At 50.5% G+C, this 14,126-nt stretch overlaps 5 protein-coding genes across 5 annotated transcripts; 3 read left to right on the forward strand and 2 right to left on the reverse strand.

Moving 5' to 3' along the window:
• Positions 1-451: 451 nt before the first annotated feature.
• Positions 452-1,856, reverse strand: N7484_007642 (trans-hexaprenyltranstransferase; the record flags this gene model as incomplete). Its single annotated transcript, XM_057118029.1, has 2 exons — positions 452-613; positions 672-1,856. 2 exons carry the CDS (start codon positions 1,854-1,856, stop codon positions 452-454), a joined length of 1,347 nt encoding a protein of 448 aa, XP_056971064.1.
• A 550-nt stretch (positions 1,857-2,406) lies between these two features.
• Positions 2,407-4,580, reverse strand: N7484_007643 (proteasome regulatory particle lid subunit RPN3; the record flags this gene model as incomplete). Its single annotated transcript, XM_057118030.1, has 3 exons — positions 3,993-4,580; positions 2,615-3,912; positions 2,407-2,550 (listed from the first exon to the last, which is right to left on the reverse strand). Exons 1-3 carry the CDS (start codon positions 4,486-4,488, stop codon positions 2,407-2,409), a joined length of 1,938 nt encoding a protein of 645 aa, XP_056971065.1. The 5' UTR covers positions 4,489-4,580.
• Positions 4,581-5,057: 477 nt separating this feature from the next.
• Positions 5,058-5,902, forward strand: N7484_007644 (uncharacterized protein; the record flags this gene model as incomplete). Its single annotated transcript, XM_057118031.1, has 3 exons — positions 5,058-5,122; positions 5,178-5,489; positions 5,596-5,902. The coding sequence occupies 3 exons, from the start codon at positions 5,058-5,060 to the stop codon at positions 5,900-5,902; spliced, it is 684 nt and encodes a 227-aa protein (XP_056971066.1).
• A 1,138-nt stretch (positions 5,903-7,040) lies between these two features.
• On the forward strand, positions 7,041-8,997 carry N7484_007645 (putative transcription initiation factor TFIID subunit 12; the record flags this gene model as incomplete). The annotated part of the gene is made up of 2 exons (XM_057118032.1): positions 7,041-8,684; positions 8,743-8,997. The coding sequence occupies 2 exons, from the start codon at positions 7,041-7,043 to the stop codon at positions 8,995-8,997; spliced, it is 1,899 nt and encodes a 632-aa protein (XP_056971067.1).
• A 1,188-nt stretch (positions 8,998-10,185) lies between these two features.
• N7484_007646 (WD40 repeat domain-containing protein) lies at positions 10,186-13,760 on the forward strand (the record flags this gene model as incomplete). The annotated part of the gene is made up of 3 exons (XM_057118033.1): positions 10,186-10,231; positions 10,288-11,816; positions 11,865-13,760. The coding sequence occupies 3 exons, from the start codon at positions 10,186-10,188 to the stop codon at positions 13,758-13,760; spliced, it is 3,471 nt and encodes a 1,156-aa protein (XP_056971068.1).
• Positions 13,761-14,126: the final 366 nt, after the last annotated feature.

A 14,126-nucleotide genomic window follows, 5' to 3' on the forward strand; every position in this document is an offset into this window, starting at 1 on the left:
GTTGAGCTTGCTATATTAATGAGAGACCGGCTCCAAATTAAATACAATGTCGGAAGTGCGATGGGGGAGAGTTTGGGAGAGCAGAGTAGATGAGAAGTGGAGTTGTAGCTTCCACATATGACGGAAGTGCTGGTTACCAAATCCGTGCCCCGCAGGATCCGACCAGCTGTCAGGAACGGCCCCGGGGAAAACGATTCAATCATCCATCAGATATTTTAAAATTGGAAATCTCCGATTGTTTGCGTTATTCTAGAGATCATCTTCCTATATCATGCACACCCAAACCAAAATAGTCCCACCAAGTCCTTGCTTAGTCTAGAACCAGCGCATTCTAATATATGTATACATGTGCTCTCGAAATGAAAGCCTGAAAGAAAAGAGGGGAAAAGATCAAAGAAGTATATATATGTTTACAAAAAAAGGGTACAATCCTCCATCAGTGGACTTCCACTTACTTGCGCCGCCTCATGGTTTTGTCACACATGTCGATCAGCCCAGTCTTGGCCTCACAGTCAGGGAAGTCGCTGATGGCCTCAACGGCCTTATCGGCGTAGTCTTGAGCCAAACGACGCGTTTGCTCCACACCGTCACTGCGGTAGACGATCTCACGGGCCTAGTTGTACATAATTAGCATCGGACACGGAAATGATCTTCATAAAGACAGCACTCACCCGCTGCACATCGCCTTCCTCGCGGAACTTGCGGCCAACCAACGGTCCGAGTTCGGGGTTACTCTTCCAAGCAAACAACAGCGGGGCAGTAGCCAAACCCAGCTCCAAATCAGCTCCGGAGGCCTTGCCCAGCTCGGCCTCGGTAACGGTATAATCCAGCATGTCATCCACCAGCTGGAACGCCAGGCCCAGGTTGCGACCATACGCGTAAGACGCCTCAATAACCTCGGGAGCGCTGCGGCCCAGGACGGCAGCAGAGCGACACGACTTACTGATCAGACTGGCAGTCTTCAGATAAGTCTTCTGGAGGTAGTATGACAGGGTCTCATCGGTGTATTGCGGGTTGGCCTCGTCCTGGGCGGTGTTCTTTAACTGCATGAATTCGCCCTCCACTAGGTTGGCGATCACAGTGGCCATCAGCTCAGTGACTTCGGGGTCACGCAGCCGGGCCAAAGCCACAGAAGCACGACCGAGCAAGAAATCACCTGCCAGGACCGCCATCTTATTTCCGAAGGCTAGGTTGGCTGAGCTGTTTGCGCGACGGGTCACGGCGTTATCAATGACATCGTCATGGAGGAGAGAGGCAGTATGGATAAGTTCAGTGATCTCAGCTAAACGGCGCTGCGAAGGGAGAATGTTGTCGTCGCCAGCAAAGCTGTACTCGCTCTCGGCATTCCGGGACACAAGTGGATTAATGGTTGGATTGGAATCATCGAGAATTGATGGTGAGCTGAGCGGGCTATCGACAGGACTTGGGCTAGCAGGATTCGTTTGCTTCCGAGGGTCCAACGCTGTCGCCTGGGACATGAGCAAGACCAGCATCGGCCGCATGTGTTTGCCCTCGCTGTGTGTATAATATTTAGCCACCTTATCTAAAGCCGGATGACCTGACCCCAGCAATTGGCGGATGTTCTTGCTGAGAAACTTCAATTCCTTGCCAACCATGCGTAATGGGTCCACGGAAATGCCCTCAGGTGCTTTTGGCATGCCCTTGAAGATGGCCTGCGCAGCTGACACGGCGGCACCGAATGGAGAAGCATCCTTTCGACGGGTGGGGTGGTATTTTCGGGATTGAATAAAAGTGTAGGATGAGTGGAGGTCTTCACGGAGGCATTGGGAGCACACGGAGGTCGAAGACGGTCGCGTGAGAATCAGCCCGGCGGCCGAGACGGTGCGAGCTCGCATGCTCAATGCAGGGCTCGAGAACTTTTGATGGTAGGGAATTCAAACCTAGGACATGTAAGAGCAATTCGAATGATAACGCTGCATAGGTTCGGGAGAATACAAGGTTCCGTAGGGAATAATCTTGCGGGAAGATTTCGAGCTCCCGGGCCGGCACGGACCATCTCATGTATTACTGGTTCCTCTCATCCCGATTGCAACGATTGTAGTCTGACAAAGATGCTCACTAAATAAAGCTCAACCCGATCCCATAATATAGATTCCTTCATGAAGATACGCAAATACTCTACACGTGAGGAGCCTCCCTGTCTAGGGCAAATCCAGAATCTTATGCAAGAGAATAATTCCAGTATAAGAGACACAGAAGATTGCGCCGGCCATCTTAGTCCTGCATATTCCCTTCGTACACATCCACCACAAAGGAAGAAAGAAAGAAAAGCGAAATCGCACACAATTAACACATAAGTTGAAGAAGGCCGCTACGAGGTTGAACCCATATAGATGGGGGCCAGTGCGGAAGATATGCTGTATCAATTACGAGGATCCACCGTACTTAGATGGCATCGAAATCACCACCAGCATCCTCATCATCCATGTCTCCTTCCTGGATCTCCTTGGCCAACTCACGCTCTCGCTCTCGTGCCTCTTGAGCACTCTTCAGCTCCAAGCGGTGCTGGTTCATGGGAAAGCGCATAGCCTAGTAGTAAGAAAATGTGATTAGAATAAACCTAGAAGTAAGGGTGGTATGGGGGTATCTATACCTTAACACTTTCATCGTGAAGAGTAAGACAGGCGCGAATGCGCTCGTGGAACGCCTCACCAGGTTCCCGGGTAGCGTAAATGTCACCAACCTCCTTGCTCTTCATGAAACCGTGCTCGTGGTCCAATGTAGCCTCAATGACGCCATCGCGGATGGCCTTAGCCACAATGTATTCAGCAGACTCCTCACTGTCAAGACCCAGACGGAGACAGATGTCCCGTAGGGAAATGCGCGAGTAAGACAAGGACATCATACGGATACCGGTCTTGATCACGTTCTGCCGCAAGCGAAGGATCAAAGTGTAAGTGCCATCCTTCCGGAAGGTGGAACTGTGAGTGTTGACGATATTCAAGAAACCATCTAGATCTCCAACACTGACAGCCTGCGCAAGCAGCAAGTATGGGTGCATGGCCTTCTCAAGGGCGGGCTGGCGGAAGACAGAACGATCCGGGATGTCACCCATCAAAAGTTCCACGACAACAAGCAGCTTGTGGGAGGCCTGGTAGAATCCACGAGCACTGTGGCTGGTGGGGGACTTGCGGGTGGCACCGATCAGGTGGCTGTGAGCCTCGGTATACTGCAGTTGAATGGCTCGGATACGACCGAGGTAGAATAGGTACCGGGCAATTTGGTTGTTGGAAGCAGCAGCGGGGAACCGGTTATGCGAGATCAAGAGATCTGCCTGGGTGATGTGGGAAGTTGACAGGTAGTTGCGGAGCAGCAGAGTCATGACGGTAGCCTGCGTGTCCACATCCTTCCGAAGAACAGATGTCCGCAGAGCTGTCAACAATGTTTGCCGAATATTGGTGACAGCGGCTGCAGGAGATGGGGGGAGCGGAGCGATCTGTTCAAAGAAGAGAGAATAATAAAAATACACGCGCGCGGCAAGAGAATCCAGGGTGCGGCGATTCAAGGTCCGAAGGCGTTCAATCAAGCTAGTCGAGAATTCGGCACCCTTCTGGATTTGTTGCTGGTCGAAAAGATAAATCTGTACCAAGATAGACAAGTACGCATCCACCTCAGGGAGGATCTCCTTCGGGGCTGTCTTATTTTTCTCCGAGTCTACCTCCATCTTTGAAGCTTCCTGGACACCCTCGAAAGCACCAGCCTGGCCAATGGCCTCGAGCAAGAATGACGCCGTCTCATTGGAGTCTGGGTATGTATCCACAATCACTTCGGCGAGGACCTCCGGGGTGATATATTTCCGCATCGACGATATGGAGCGTAGGACACGTAGGGTGAATCGGGGGTCGAAGTGAGCTACGGCTCGGTCGAGCAGGGTGAAGTTGGTCTTGATGTCTGTCAACCATATCAAGAAGACGGGTGGTGTCATTAGCCATGGGGTCTTCTGAGTTGGGATGGATGGGCATAGCACCTACCTTGGATGGCTTTGGTCGTTGGGTCGACCTCGGGCTCGGTCTTCTCAGCATCGTCATCTTCCGAGCCCTCCATCGTTACATCCTCGTCCTTGTCCTGTCCTGTCTTGTTGGATGATCTGGAACCCTTGGTTGGGGGCACTACAACAGTCATCTTCTCGTCACCATGCCAGTCCTTGCGGGTGTTGAATGAGGATTTAGGCGCACCTGCCGTATCCTCTCCCATCTCAACATCCTCAGAACCATTCACACCATTCTCGGTCGACTTGGATCCGTTGGTGTGCGACTGGTCATTCTCCTCCATTCCGTTGTTCGCGCCCTTGGCGGCGCCTTTCTTAGCCGGGGTTGCTTTGGCCTTGTTGGCGGCGGCGCGGGTAGTCGGCGCGGCCTTGTCTTTAGCACTCGAGCTTTGGGAGTTCGAGTGTGCCTTTTCACCGTTAGCAGATGAAGAAGCGTCAGATTTGTTGTTTGATCGAAGAGAACGCCTTTCGGCCGGCATCTTTCCCAAGCTGTCGAGCTCAGCTGAGCAGTACCCAAGCTAAGAGAGGTAAGGAGAAGGGCAGTAGAATGTCACTGAATGGAAATGAGAAGCAAAGGAACTAATGAAAGATCAATGAGCAGCAAAAAAGTAGTGGAACGATGAGGGAAAACAACAGAGCGACAGATGGATGAGGTGGATGGGGGATGTGATGTCAAGAGACGAGGACGGGCGCAAGACCAGAGGCGTGCTTAGTCAGGGGGGAGCTTACGGGCGCCAGACTCTTAAGCAAGAATCATGCAGAATCCGGTCGTTATGGCCTCTAGCAGGGATTAGCTCGAGCTCAAATCTGAAAACAAATTGCAAATGTAGAGAAGGAGGATTAGCGAAAGAATAAAAGGATCTATACTTTTTCTTCATGGAAATTGGATAATTCTTGTTGGGTGATTTTCCATTTTGCTGCCTGAGGTGTTAACCGGTAGCTAGTTATGTTGCTTTAACTACGGAGTATGGATCTTCCCATAACAATACGTTGGGAACTTCGCTCTCTATGCAACACACACATACATTTACCCCATTACATCACCACCATGCCGCTTCTCGACTCCCACCTAGAGCAGATTGCACTCTCTTCAAGTGCGATTGCAGAACTGCCGTGCGTCTCTATTGAACATGCTTGAAATTGCGCTTAGCTAACTTAGATCCAACAGGTTTCCAGCGCCCCGCAAATTCACAAACGCGTTGCTGGGCTCTCATGATATTACCGCTTTGATACGAGATACCGAAGCCCATGAAAGAGCCCTCTTTCAAGTAGATCCATCCGCCAAGGCTCATGGGTCACGACGTGCCACCCGACGCGCGACAACCTTCTCCGCTGAGTCCGAGAACGAATCTATGGCCACTCGAATCTACTCGGCGCGGAACAATCGCAACCAGTCGGCAGTGGCGCGTGTACTAGGATCGGACATGATGGAAGAAATCAAACGGTCTACAGGCACATCCAATCGGGGACCTCGGGGGAAGTAAACATTGAAGTGCTATTGCGTGGGGCGGAGATTCTATGCAATGTCTAGTCAGTTCACGTCGCAGCTTTGTTTGGCCCCGATAACTTGCTAATGCGATCAATAGCCCTGTTCCGGGAGCACTGGAAAAAATTGCCAACTTGCGCTACCGCCATGAAATGATTGCCGAGTCCGTGGCACACTTAGAAGGCCGCGTTGCCACAAATACCGCGGAACTGGAGCAGATGCGCTCTTCTTATGATGATGAGGATGACTTTGCTCCTGCATCTGTATCACAGCCAGATGCTCCCGATGTTACGGATGAGGATATTCAGCAAGAGCTGGCCGAGATCAGGGAATTGGAGCGACGGAAGCGAGCTCTGGAGGAGCGAGTCACCGGTATGGAGCGAGATCTTGGTGGTCTAATGGGCTGAAGCAAGCATATCTGATTATGTCCAATCCGAGCAAATTGGATTCAGCCTTGCTGCAATTTCGTGGGGCAACTTCTTGATGTTATGAGATGGGTCCGGCTGCTGAACTATTTCACAAAGAAGCCAGGCTAAGCCACGTGTTACCCATGCTCCAGGATGCATGAACCTTTTTCTTAGTCACCTATGCCTTGGTGACTACCAGCTTTGCGATACCAGTCATTCTAAAGAGTGGGATATCATGCATTAGCGGAAGCATACAGCCATTGGCATAGAAGGCTCACCCCTCCCATGAGTCCCTCTGAGGTGATAGGTCATGAAGCACGTTGACTATACTCAGCAGGTTACCAGAAGTCTTCGGTCTGGATGTGGGACTAATGATGATACATATTCCTTAATGACGCGTGATGATGCATATGAACTCACGGGGTTTTGTGGATAACAGCCATACCTATTAGATTTGATAGTAACCAAGCAGTGTCTCCATAGCCTCATCTCTGTTTCCATTTCTCATTAAATCTAAGCATGGGTGTCTTACTTGGCATGGTCAAAGCTCATTCTATGTGCTCTTAACTGCGAGTTCGAGGCCTTGCACCTATGGACAAGGTTCTATTCACTTGCCTATACCACCCTTCAGACTTGCCTATGCACATACATACCAGACAAGCTGACTCGATGATTAGGTACGTAAGACTTAGTCTATAGAAATATCTAGACTCGAAATGGTTCCTTGGACTGTCTGCGGCAGTCATGGATGCCCTATGTAATTCACGTGTGAAAATGCTAGCGATTCCTTGGATGTTAAATTATGACACAAAGGAGAAAATCCATTTTAAGACTCAAATTGGGGTTATCTTGATCATTGTTATAAAGTGACATTATTCACCCCAATATTTTATGTCGACGATGTAGTCCGTTGCCAAGACTCACCGCCGACTTCACTTCAAGGCTCACCATCCCACCTGCCATCCCAATCTCGTCAGGGCGCCATTCATCCCATTTACACGCGTCTATACCGGGGCGCATTGAAGACTTTCGTCGAATTTATTCACTCGGGTCTTTCCTTCGTCCATAGCTCGACCTGGGCGCCTTCCCCGAATCCCTTAGTGAATTTATCGATCGCCGAACATTCACTATCCCCGAGATGGACGGATCGCAAGGCCAGGCGGGTCAGCCCATGGGTCAGCCGGCCGCGCAGCAACACTCCAATCTTATTCGAACCGACCAAGTGCAGAAGCTACCACACCTGAACGAAGCCCAGAAAGCCCAGCATACCCAGCTCGTTCGCAGCTTTTGGGAGCAGCTGAACACGCGTGATCCCCAAAGCCACGAATACCAGAACGCCCAGATCAAACTCTCCCAGTTGTCACAGAATCTGATGAAGGGTATGCGGATGTTTCAGCAAAATCGTCAGCAAGCGATCCAGCAGCAGCAACAGGCCCAGGTTCATGCTCAAGCTCAGGCGGCCCAGGCCCAGGCTCAGGCCCAGGTAGCTGCACAGCAAGGTCAACAGGGTCAGCCAGTTCAGCGGAGCCAGTCTAATAATCCGCAAACTCTTAACCAGCTGCTGCCGCAGATCCAGGCCAAGGTCAACTCTCTCAACTTTTACCTCCCACCGAACGTCACACAAGAACAAGTACAGACATGGATCCCCGAGGCGCGTTTGCGATATGGCATTGCGCTTCAGAAGCAAGAGGTCGGACGCGCGCGGCTAGCAGATTTACGCCAGCAATATTCAACACGCCAGGCGCAGGCCAATATGACGCAGGAGGAGGTGCAGGAGTTTAAGAATCGGCAGCTAGCAGCAGAGAAGTTGTTTAGGGAAGGCAGTGACTTCCTCAACAAGTTCAAGGAGCAGCAAGAGAGCTTTAAGATGCAGTCACAGCAAAATCCCCAGATGAGCCAACCAGGGCAGGGCACCACTGCACCGGTAACTCAGCCCGCTCCTGCTGCCCCTGCGGCGACTCAAGCGGCACCCAACCCTCAGGCAGGCAATGCTGCCGCTGCCGCCGTAAGTGGCATGCCCGGCCAAGCACCCACTCCGGCTCCCCACACCATCAACTCTGCAGTGAATGCGGCTCGGAACCAAGCGGGACAAACTGCCATGTCACCCTCGACCTCGCAGCCTGGTCAGGCACCTTCATCGGCTAGTGCGACTCCTGCTTTGTCAAATGCGGCCCCTCCAGCCCAGCGGCCTCAGCAGCCTTCATCGCAGCAGGGGACTCCAGGACCAGGAGGTCAAGTCACTTTCAGCCAAACTCCTAACCTAGATGGCTCCACCCCGACCCCGACAAGCTCTCAGCCGGTCAACCAAGGGCCACCTCGTCCCCTGTCGCATCAGGCAGCGATGCAGCAAGCAGCTCAAAATTATAACTCTAATCAAAATCAGCAGCAGCAGCAACAGCCGCAACAACAACATCAGCAGCAGCAACCGCAGCAGCAAAACATGAACCAGGCTGCTGCCAATCAGCAAACTCACCCGCCAGGCTACCTTGCCAACCGGTCAACTGAGGCTTCTGCCCGTAACATCAACATGCACATCCCCAAAAACCTTAACGTCTCCACTCCTGAACCAGTCTCCATGCCTCCTTCTCGCCCCTCTCTTACCGGTGGCCCCAACCATAGTAATATGGGCGGTATGATGAGCCAACCTGCAATTCAAAAGCACCCTGGCTATGTCCTTGAAGGTGAAGGTCAACATGTCCTGAGCAAGAAAATGCTTGATATCCTCGTTCGCCAGGTCACTGGTGGTGGTGAAGGAGAGATACTGACTCCTGACGCTGAAGAGGTGAGATGAGCCATAATATGGAACCAAGATCAACCAACTGACTCTGCCCCCTCATTAGTTCGTACTCTCGATGGCCGATGATTTTGTCGATGATGTGATCACCCAGGCTTGCCGCCTCGCCAAGTTGCGTCCATCTTCCACTCTCGAGATCCGTGACATCCAGCTCGTTCTTGAGCGCAACTACAATATGCGTATCTCCGGTTTCTCGACTGATGACCTTCGCACCGTCAAAAAGCCCCAGCCCACCCAAGGCTGGCTGCAGAAGATGACTGCCATCCAGGCCGCCAAAGTCACTCAAGGCAGATCTGAGTAAAGTGGAGCTCGTCTGCTCTTTTTTCGTTTGACACTTTCTCTCCTCGTTGCGTGCAATCTCAATCCCAAATCATTGGACCCTGGAACCCTTCTATGTACCCACCGAACAATATCCTTCTATTTTCTCTTCCTGCGATCCAAATCTGGATGCTTGAACTCAGAATCCTGTCTCTGCGAACGAGATGAAGATTCCCTTATGGTGTTCTTAATGGCTCAGGAGACTATCCTTTCTTGTCACTAAATTTCCTCCCTTTACATCCTTCTCCCCTTCATCCAGGGTCCTTTGTTTCCTCGGTCGAGCTTCATTTACATTCATATCCCTGGGGACAGGATATCCGGGCTTCTCGACGGGGATGTCGCACTTGCTTTGTTCTTTTTTTCTGTTCTTTGCCTTCCTTTCTGTTTTACGGTTGGGTGACCTCGGCGGCGACTGGCGTTTCATCACTTTTCCCATGCCTACTTCTTGGGAGATCACCAAATACAACAGTCAGATAGTTATGCCTTATTGGACCAATTGACTTACATTTCATCTTCACTATGCTCTTTGTATATGTCTCGGCGTGCCATAATACTCGATCATAGACCTAGTGGCTATCTTGTTCCTACTACGACGATCTCGAAGGCTTTTGATAACCACTTGAATAATTGTTACCTACCTAACTACTAAGACCAGATTGAAATTCTCACATTTCAGGAATGAAAACAATTCTCATTCTCCACGACTATTTATCAAGTAGAGTTCAGGCATTACAGTGGCGACCGCTTTCGCCTTTCATGCGGCAAACACAGAAATTGTTTCAAACCCTAACCACATGATGTGAAATACATATGGATATTGTGTAAATAACCCTTTTTGTACCTACAACGTAAACATACTAAACATTTTCCGAGCCTAGTATGTAAGATACAAGAATCCAGGAGCAGCCTGAAGGACGGGAAAGTTTCATATACCTTTGTAAGCAGGATTGAGTTGCTTTAAACCCTTTGCGGTATGATGCTGTACGTAGAAAATCATGATTAACTGGCGTGTGCAAAGAAGATATCACATGATGCTGACACGTCAATCTACTTGATTGAGAAAAGAGTACCCCGCAGCTTCGGCCTGTAAGTGCCTCAAGTCTCTTTCAACCGTACCATCAAAAGGATGGTTCGCGCAACCTCCTTCGGCCATTCAAATCATGGCTTCCAAATGGGAGCAAATAACGGCACAATAAATCAGTTCAATAATCATGCAGGTAACGTAGATAAGCTTGTGGGCTGAAGGGCTGATGGGCTTACTTATGTAATTTAGACCCTTTAGACAAGCTTCCAGCCGCGCTTGGGGCTGGGTTGGATTCGTATATGGGCCAGCATGAAGATGAGTGTCTTTCGGGGACTCGAATGGATCTTCTCCACAACATCGCAGAGTGGGCTGTGTCGCCGCACGGAAAGTGTATCTTCTGGTTGAATGGCATGGCTGGGACAGGGAAGTCGACCATTTCCCGGACAGTCGCAAGATCCTTCAAAATGGACCAGCTGGTAGTTAGCTGCTTCTTCTTCAAGAGAGGTGAGGGGGATCGAGGCAATGCCACCAAATTCTTCCCGACGATTTCCAGACAACTAGCGTTTTGCATTCCTGATCTGGCGGCAAGCCTTAGGGAAGTACTCTCCATTGATCCTGATGTCCCGATGAGATCACTCGGAGAACAATTTAACAAGCTACTTCTACAACCTTTGCGAGGCTTGGAGAAGGCGAGTCCGCAGATCCCAGCGATAGTCTTGGTGATAGACGCTCTGGATGAATGCGAAAACGGGGATGATATACGTTATATCCTTCAGCTTCTACCACAAGCACAGCAGCTGAGCACTCTTCGACTTCGTATTTTCTTGACAAGCCGACCCGAATTGCCGATTCGCCTAGGGTTTTCAAAAATGGCAAATCATGAATATCAAGACCTTGCTGTCCATGAGATCCCTGAGGAAGTGACTTCACATGATATTTCCTTGTTCCTGAAAGACCGATTCAAAAAGATTCAGGAGGAGAAAAATGTTCCTGCGAATTGGCCCGGGGAGGACGTGATTCAAGCTCTTGTTAAAATGTCTGTTCCATTGTTCATTTCAGCAGCAACCGTATGTCGATTCATAGCGGCGAAACTCGACCCCGTGCAGTGTCTTGCTGATCTTATCGACGGTCAAACCAAGTATGCCACGAAAATGGACAAGACGTATCTACCAGTTCTGATGCGACTTTTGAATGGACAAGAAGATGACGAAGATGAGCTTCTTCAACTGTTCCACCAGGTGATTGGTCTAATAATCCTTCTTGCTATTCCACTTTCTGTGAATGCGCTCTCAAGACTTCTTGGACTCCGGACAAGAGTTATTGCCAATCTATTGGACCAGTTTCAATCTGTCCTCAGCCTACCAAGGGACCAGAATCTCCCTGTTCGGATTCTTCATTTATCATTCAGGGATTTCCTCCTTCAAACTAGGAGCAAGTTCTTTGTGGACGAGAAGCATGCACATAAAGAGATCACGGTTCATTGTCTTACTACTATGCGTGCCAAGCTTAAGAAGAATATCTGCAACCTTGAGAATTATGGAACAGAAAGAACCGGAATTGACTCAAAGTTGATCAGTCAGACTCTGCAGAAAGAGCTACATTACTCTTGTCGTTACTGGGTTTATCATCTCGACCAGTGTACAGATCAAAGTTACATGCTTAGCCAGGCACTCCTGTTTCTCGAAGAGCATTTTCTTCACTGGGTAGAAGCCATGAGCCTGCTAGGCATCATATCAGAAGTGGTCAGGATGATCGATGTCCTTCGAAATATTGCAGAAGTAAGTACCGTAAATATCCATGACTGTCACTGGTACTCATAGAGGTAGGATGACCACAATCCGCGAATGATTGCTTTTTTACATCACGCAAAGCGTTTTCTCCTTAAAAATCATCAGATAGTCAACGAAGCACCCCTTCAGCTTTATTGCGCAGGACTGGTTTTTGCACCTACGGCAACAATCATCCGTCAAAGGTTTCAAGCAGAGCTTCCTGCTTGGATAAACCTGTTACCACAAGTTGAGAAAGAATGGAGCGCAGAGCTACAGATGCTGGAGGGCCATTCAAATTCGGTTCGGTCAGTGGCCTTCTCGCCCGATGGCCAGCTGCTGGCGTCAGCCTCTGATGATTTTACTGTGCGGCTCTGGGACCCGGCCACAGGCGCGCTGCAACAGACGCTTGAGGGCCATTCAGATTCAGTTCGGTCAGTGGCCTTCTCGCCCGATAGCCAGCTGCTGGCGTCAGCCTCTGATGATCGTACTGTGCGGCTCTGGGACCCGGCCACGGGCGCACTGCAGCAGACGCTCGAGGGCCATTTAGATTGGGTTAACTCAGTGGCCTTCTCGTCCGATGGCCAGCTACTAGCGTCAACCTCTAATGATCGTACTATACGGCTCTGGGACCCGACCACGGGCGCGCTACAGCAGACGCTCGAGGGCCATTTAGGTTGGGTTAACTCGGTGGCCTTCTCGTCCGATGGCCAGCTACTAGCGTCAACCTCTAATGATCGTACTATACGGCTCTGGGACCCGGCCACAGGCGCGCTGCAACAGACGCTCGAGGGCCACTCAGATTGGGTTAACTTAGCGGCCTTCTCACCTAATGGCCAGCTACTAGCGTCAGCCTCTGATGATAAGACTATTCGGCTCTGGGACCCAGCCACGGGCGCGCTGCAACAGACGCTCGAGTGCCACTCAGATTGGGTTAACTTAGTTGCCTTCTCACCTAACGGCCGGCTGCTAGCGTCGGCCTCTAGTGATGAGACTATACGGCTCTGGGACCCAGCCACGGGCGCGTTGCAGCAGACGCTCGAGGGCCATTCAGGTTGTGTTAATTCAGTGGCCTTCTCATCCGATAGCCGGCTACTAGCGTCAGCCTCTAATGATGAGACTATACGGCTCTGGGACCCAGCCACAGGTGCGCTACAGCAGACGCTCGAGGACTATTCAAATTCAGTTCGGTTAGTGGCCTTCTCGCCCGATGGCCAGCTACTAGCGTCAACCTCTAATGATGAGACTATACGGCTCTGGGATCCAGCCACAGGTGCGCTACAGCAGACGCTTGAGGGCCATTCAGATCAGGTTAACTCAGTGGCCTTCTCACCTAATAGCCAGCTACTAGCGTTAGCCTCTAATAGGACTATTCAGCTCTGGGGCCTGGCCACAGGCGCGCTACAGCAGACGCTCGAGGACTATTCAAATTCAGTCCGGTCAGTGGCCTTCTCGCCCGATGGCCAGCTACTAGCGTCAGTTTCTAATTATGGGACTATACGGCTCTGGGACCCAGCCACAGGTGCGCTACAGCAGACGCTTGAGGGCCATTCAGATCAGGTTAACTCAGTGGCCTTCTCACCTAATAGCCAGCTACTAGCGTTAGCCTCTAATAAGACTATTCAGCTCTGGGACCTGGCCACAGGCGCGCTACAGCAGACGCTCGAGGACTATTCAAATTCAGTCCGGTCAGTGGCCTTCTCGCCCGATGGCCAGCTACTGGCGTCGGCCTCTGATGATCGTACTGTGCGGCTCTGGGACCCAGCCACGGGCGCGCTGCAACAGACTCAAAGTCTTCAAGTCTCCATCCAAAAAAACTGGATAAATGTTCGCAACAAAAAGGTCCTATGGCTTCCGCTCGAGTATCGACCTACATGCTTCAAAGTCCATGATGGTGTACTTGCGCTAGGACACATATCTGGGCGAGTTTCGTTTATTGGGTTCCAAATAAAGTAGATATCAATGATTTTGCATTCCTTTCCTTCCTCTATTTTCTAATGTCTGCAAAGAGGAAGGGCCTGGGGGGTGGGTTCATTTGATATGCCTATTATTAGTTTCTAGAATATACTACAACATCCTCGAAGTCAATCTGTGTGATCAGCGCAAACACCGTATGTATAGTTCTACATCAATGACTCTCAATGACGTATCATATGGTATATTTTGCGATAAGACAGCCATGTCGAACTCATCCTAGAGAAAAGCCACCATCTCTCCAACATAAAGACCGGTGTTTACCGAAAGATTGTTACAGATATGTCTGTTATCACGGGACTGATATGACGTGTTCGGCCAGCAGGGATTGGGGGAAGCCTCGCACTT

The sequence above is a fragment of the Penicillium longicatenatum genome, assembly GCF_028827895.1.
Source record: "Penicillium longicatenatum strain IBT 33135 chromosome Unknown contig_4_segment0_segment0, whole genome shotgun sequence".
NCBI lineage: Eukaryota > Fungi > Ascomycota > Eurotiomycetes > Eurotiales > Aspergillaceae > Penicillium > Penicillium longicatenatum.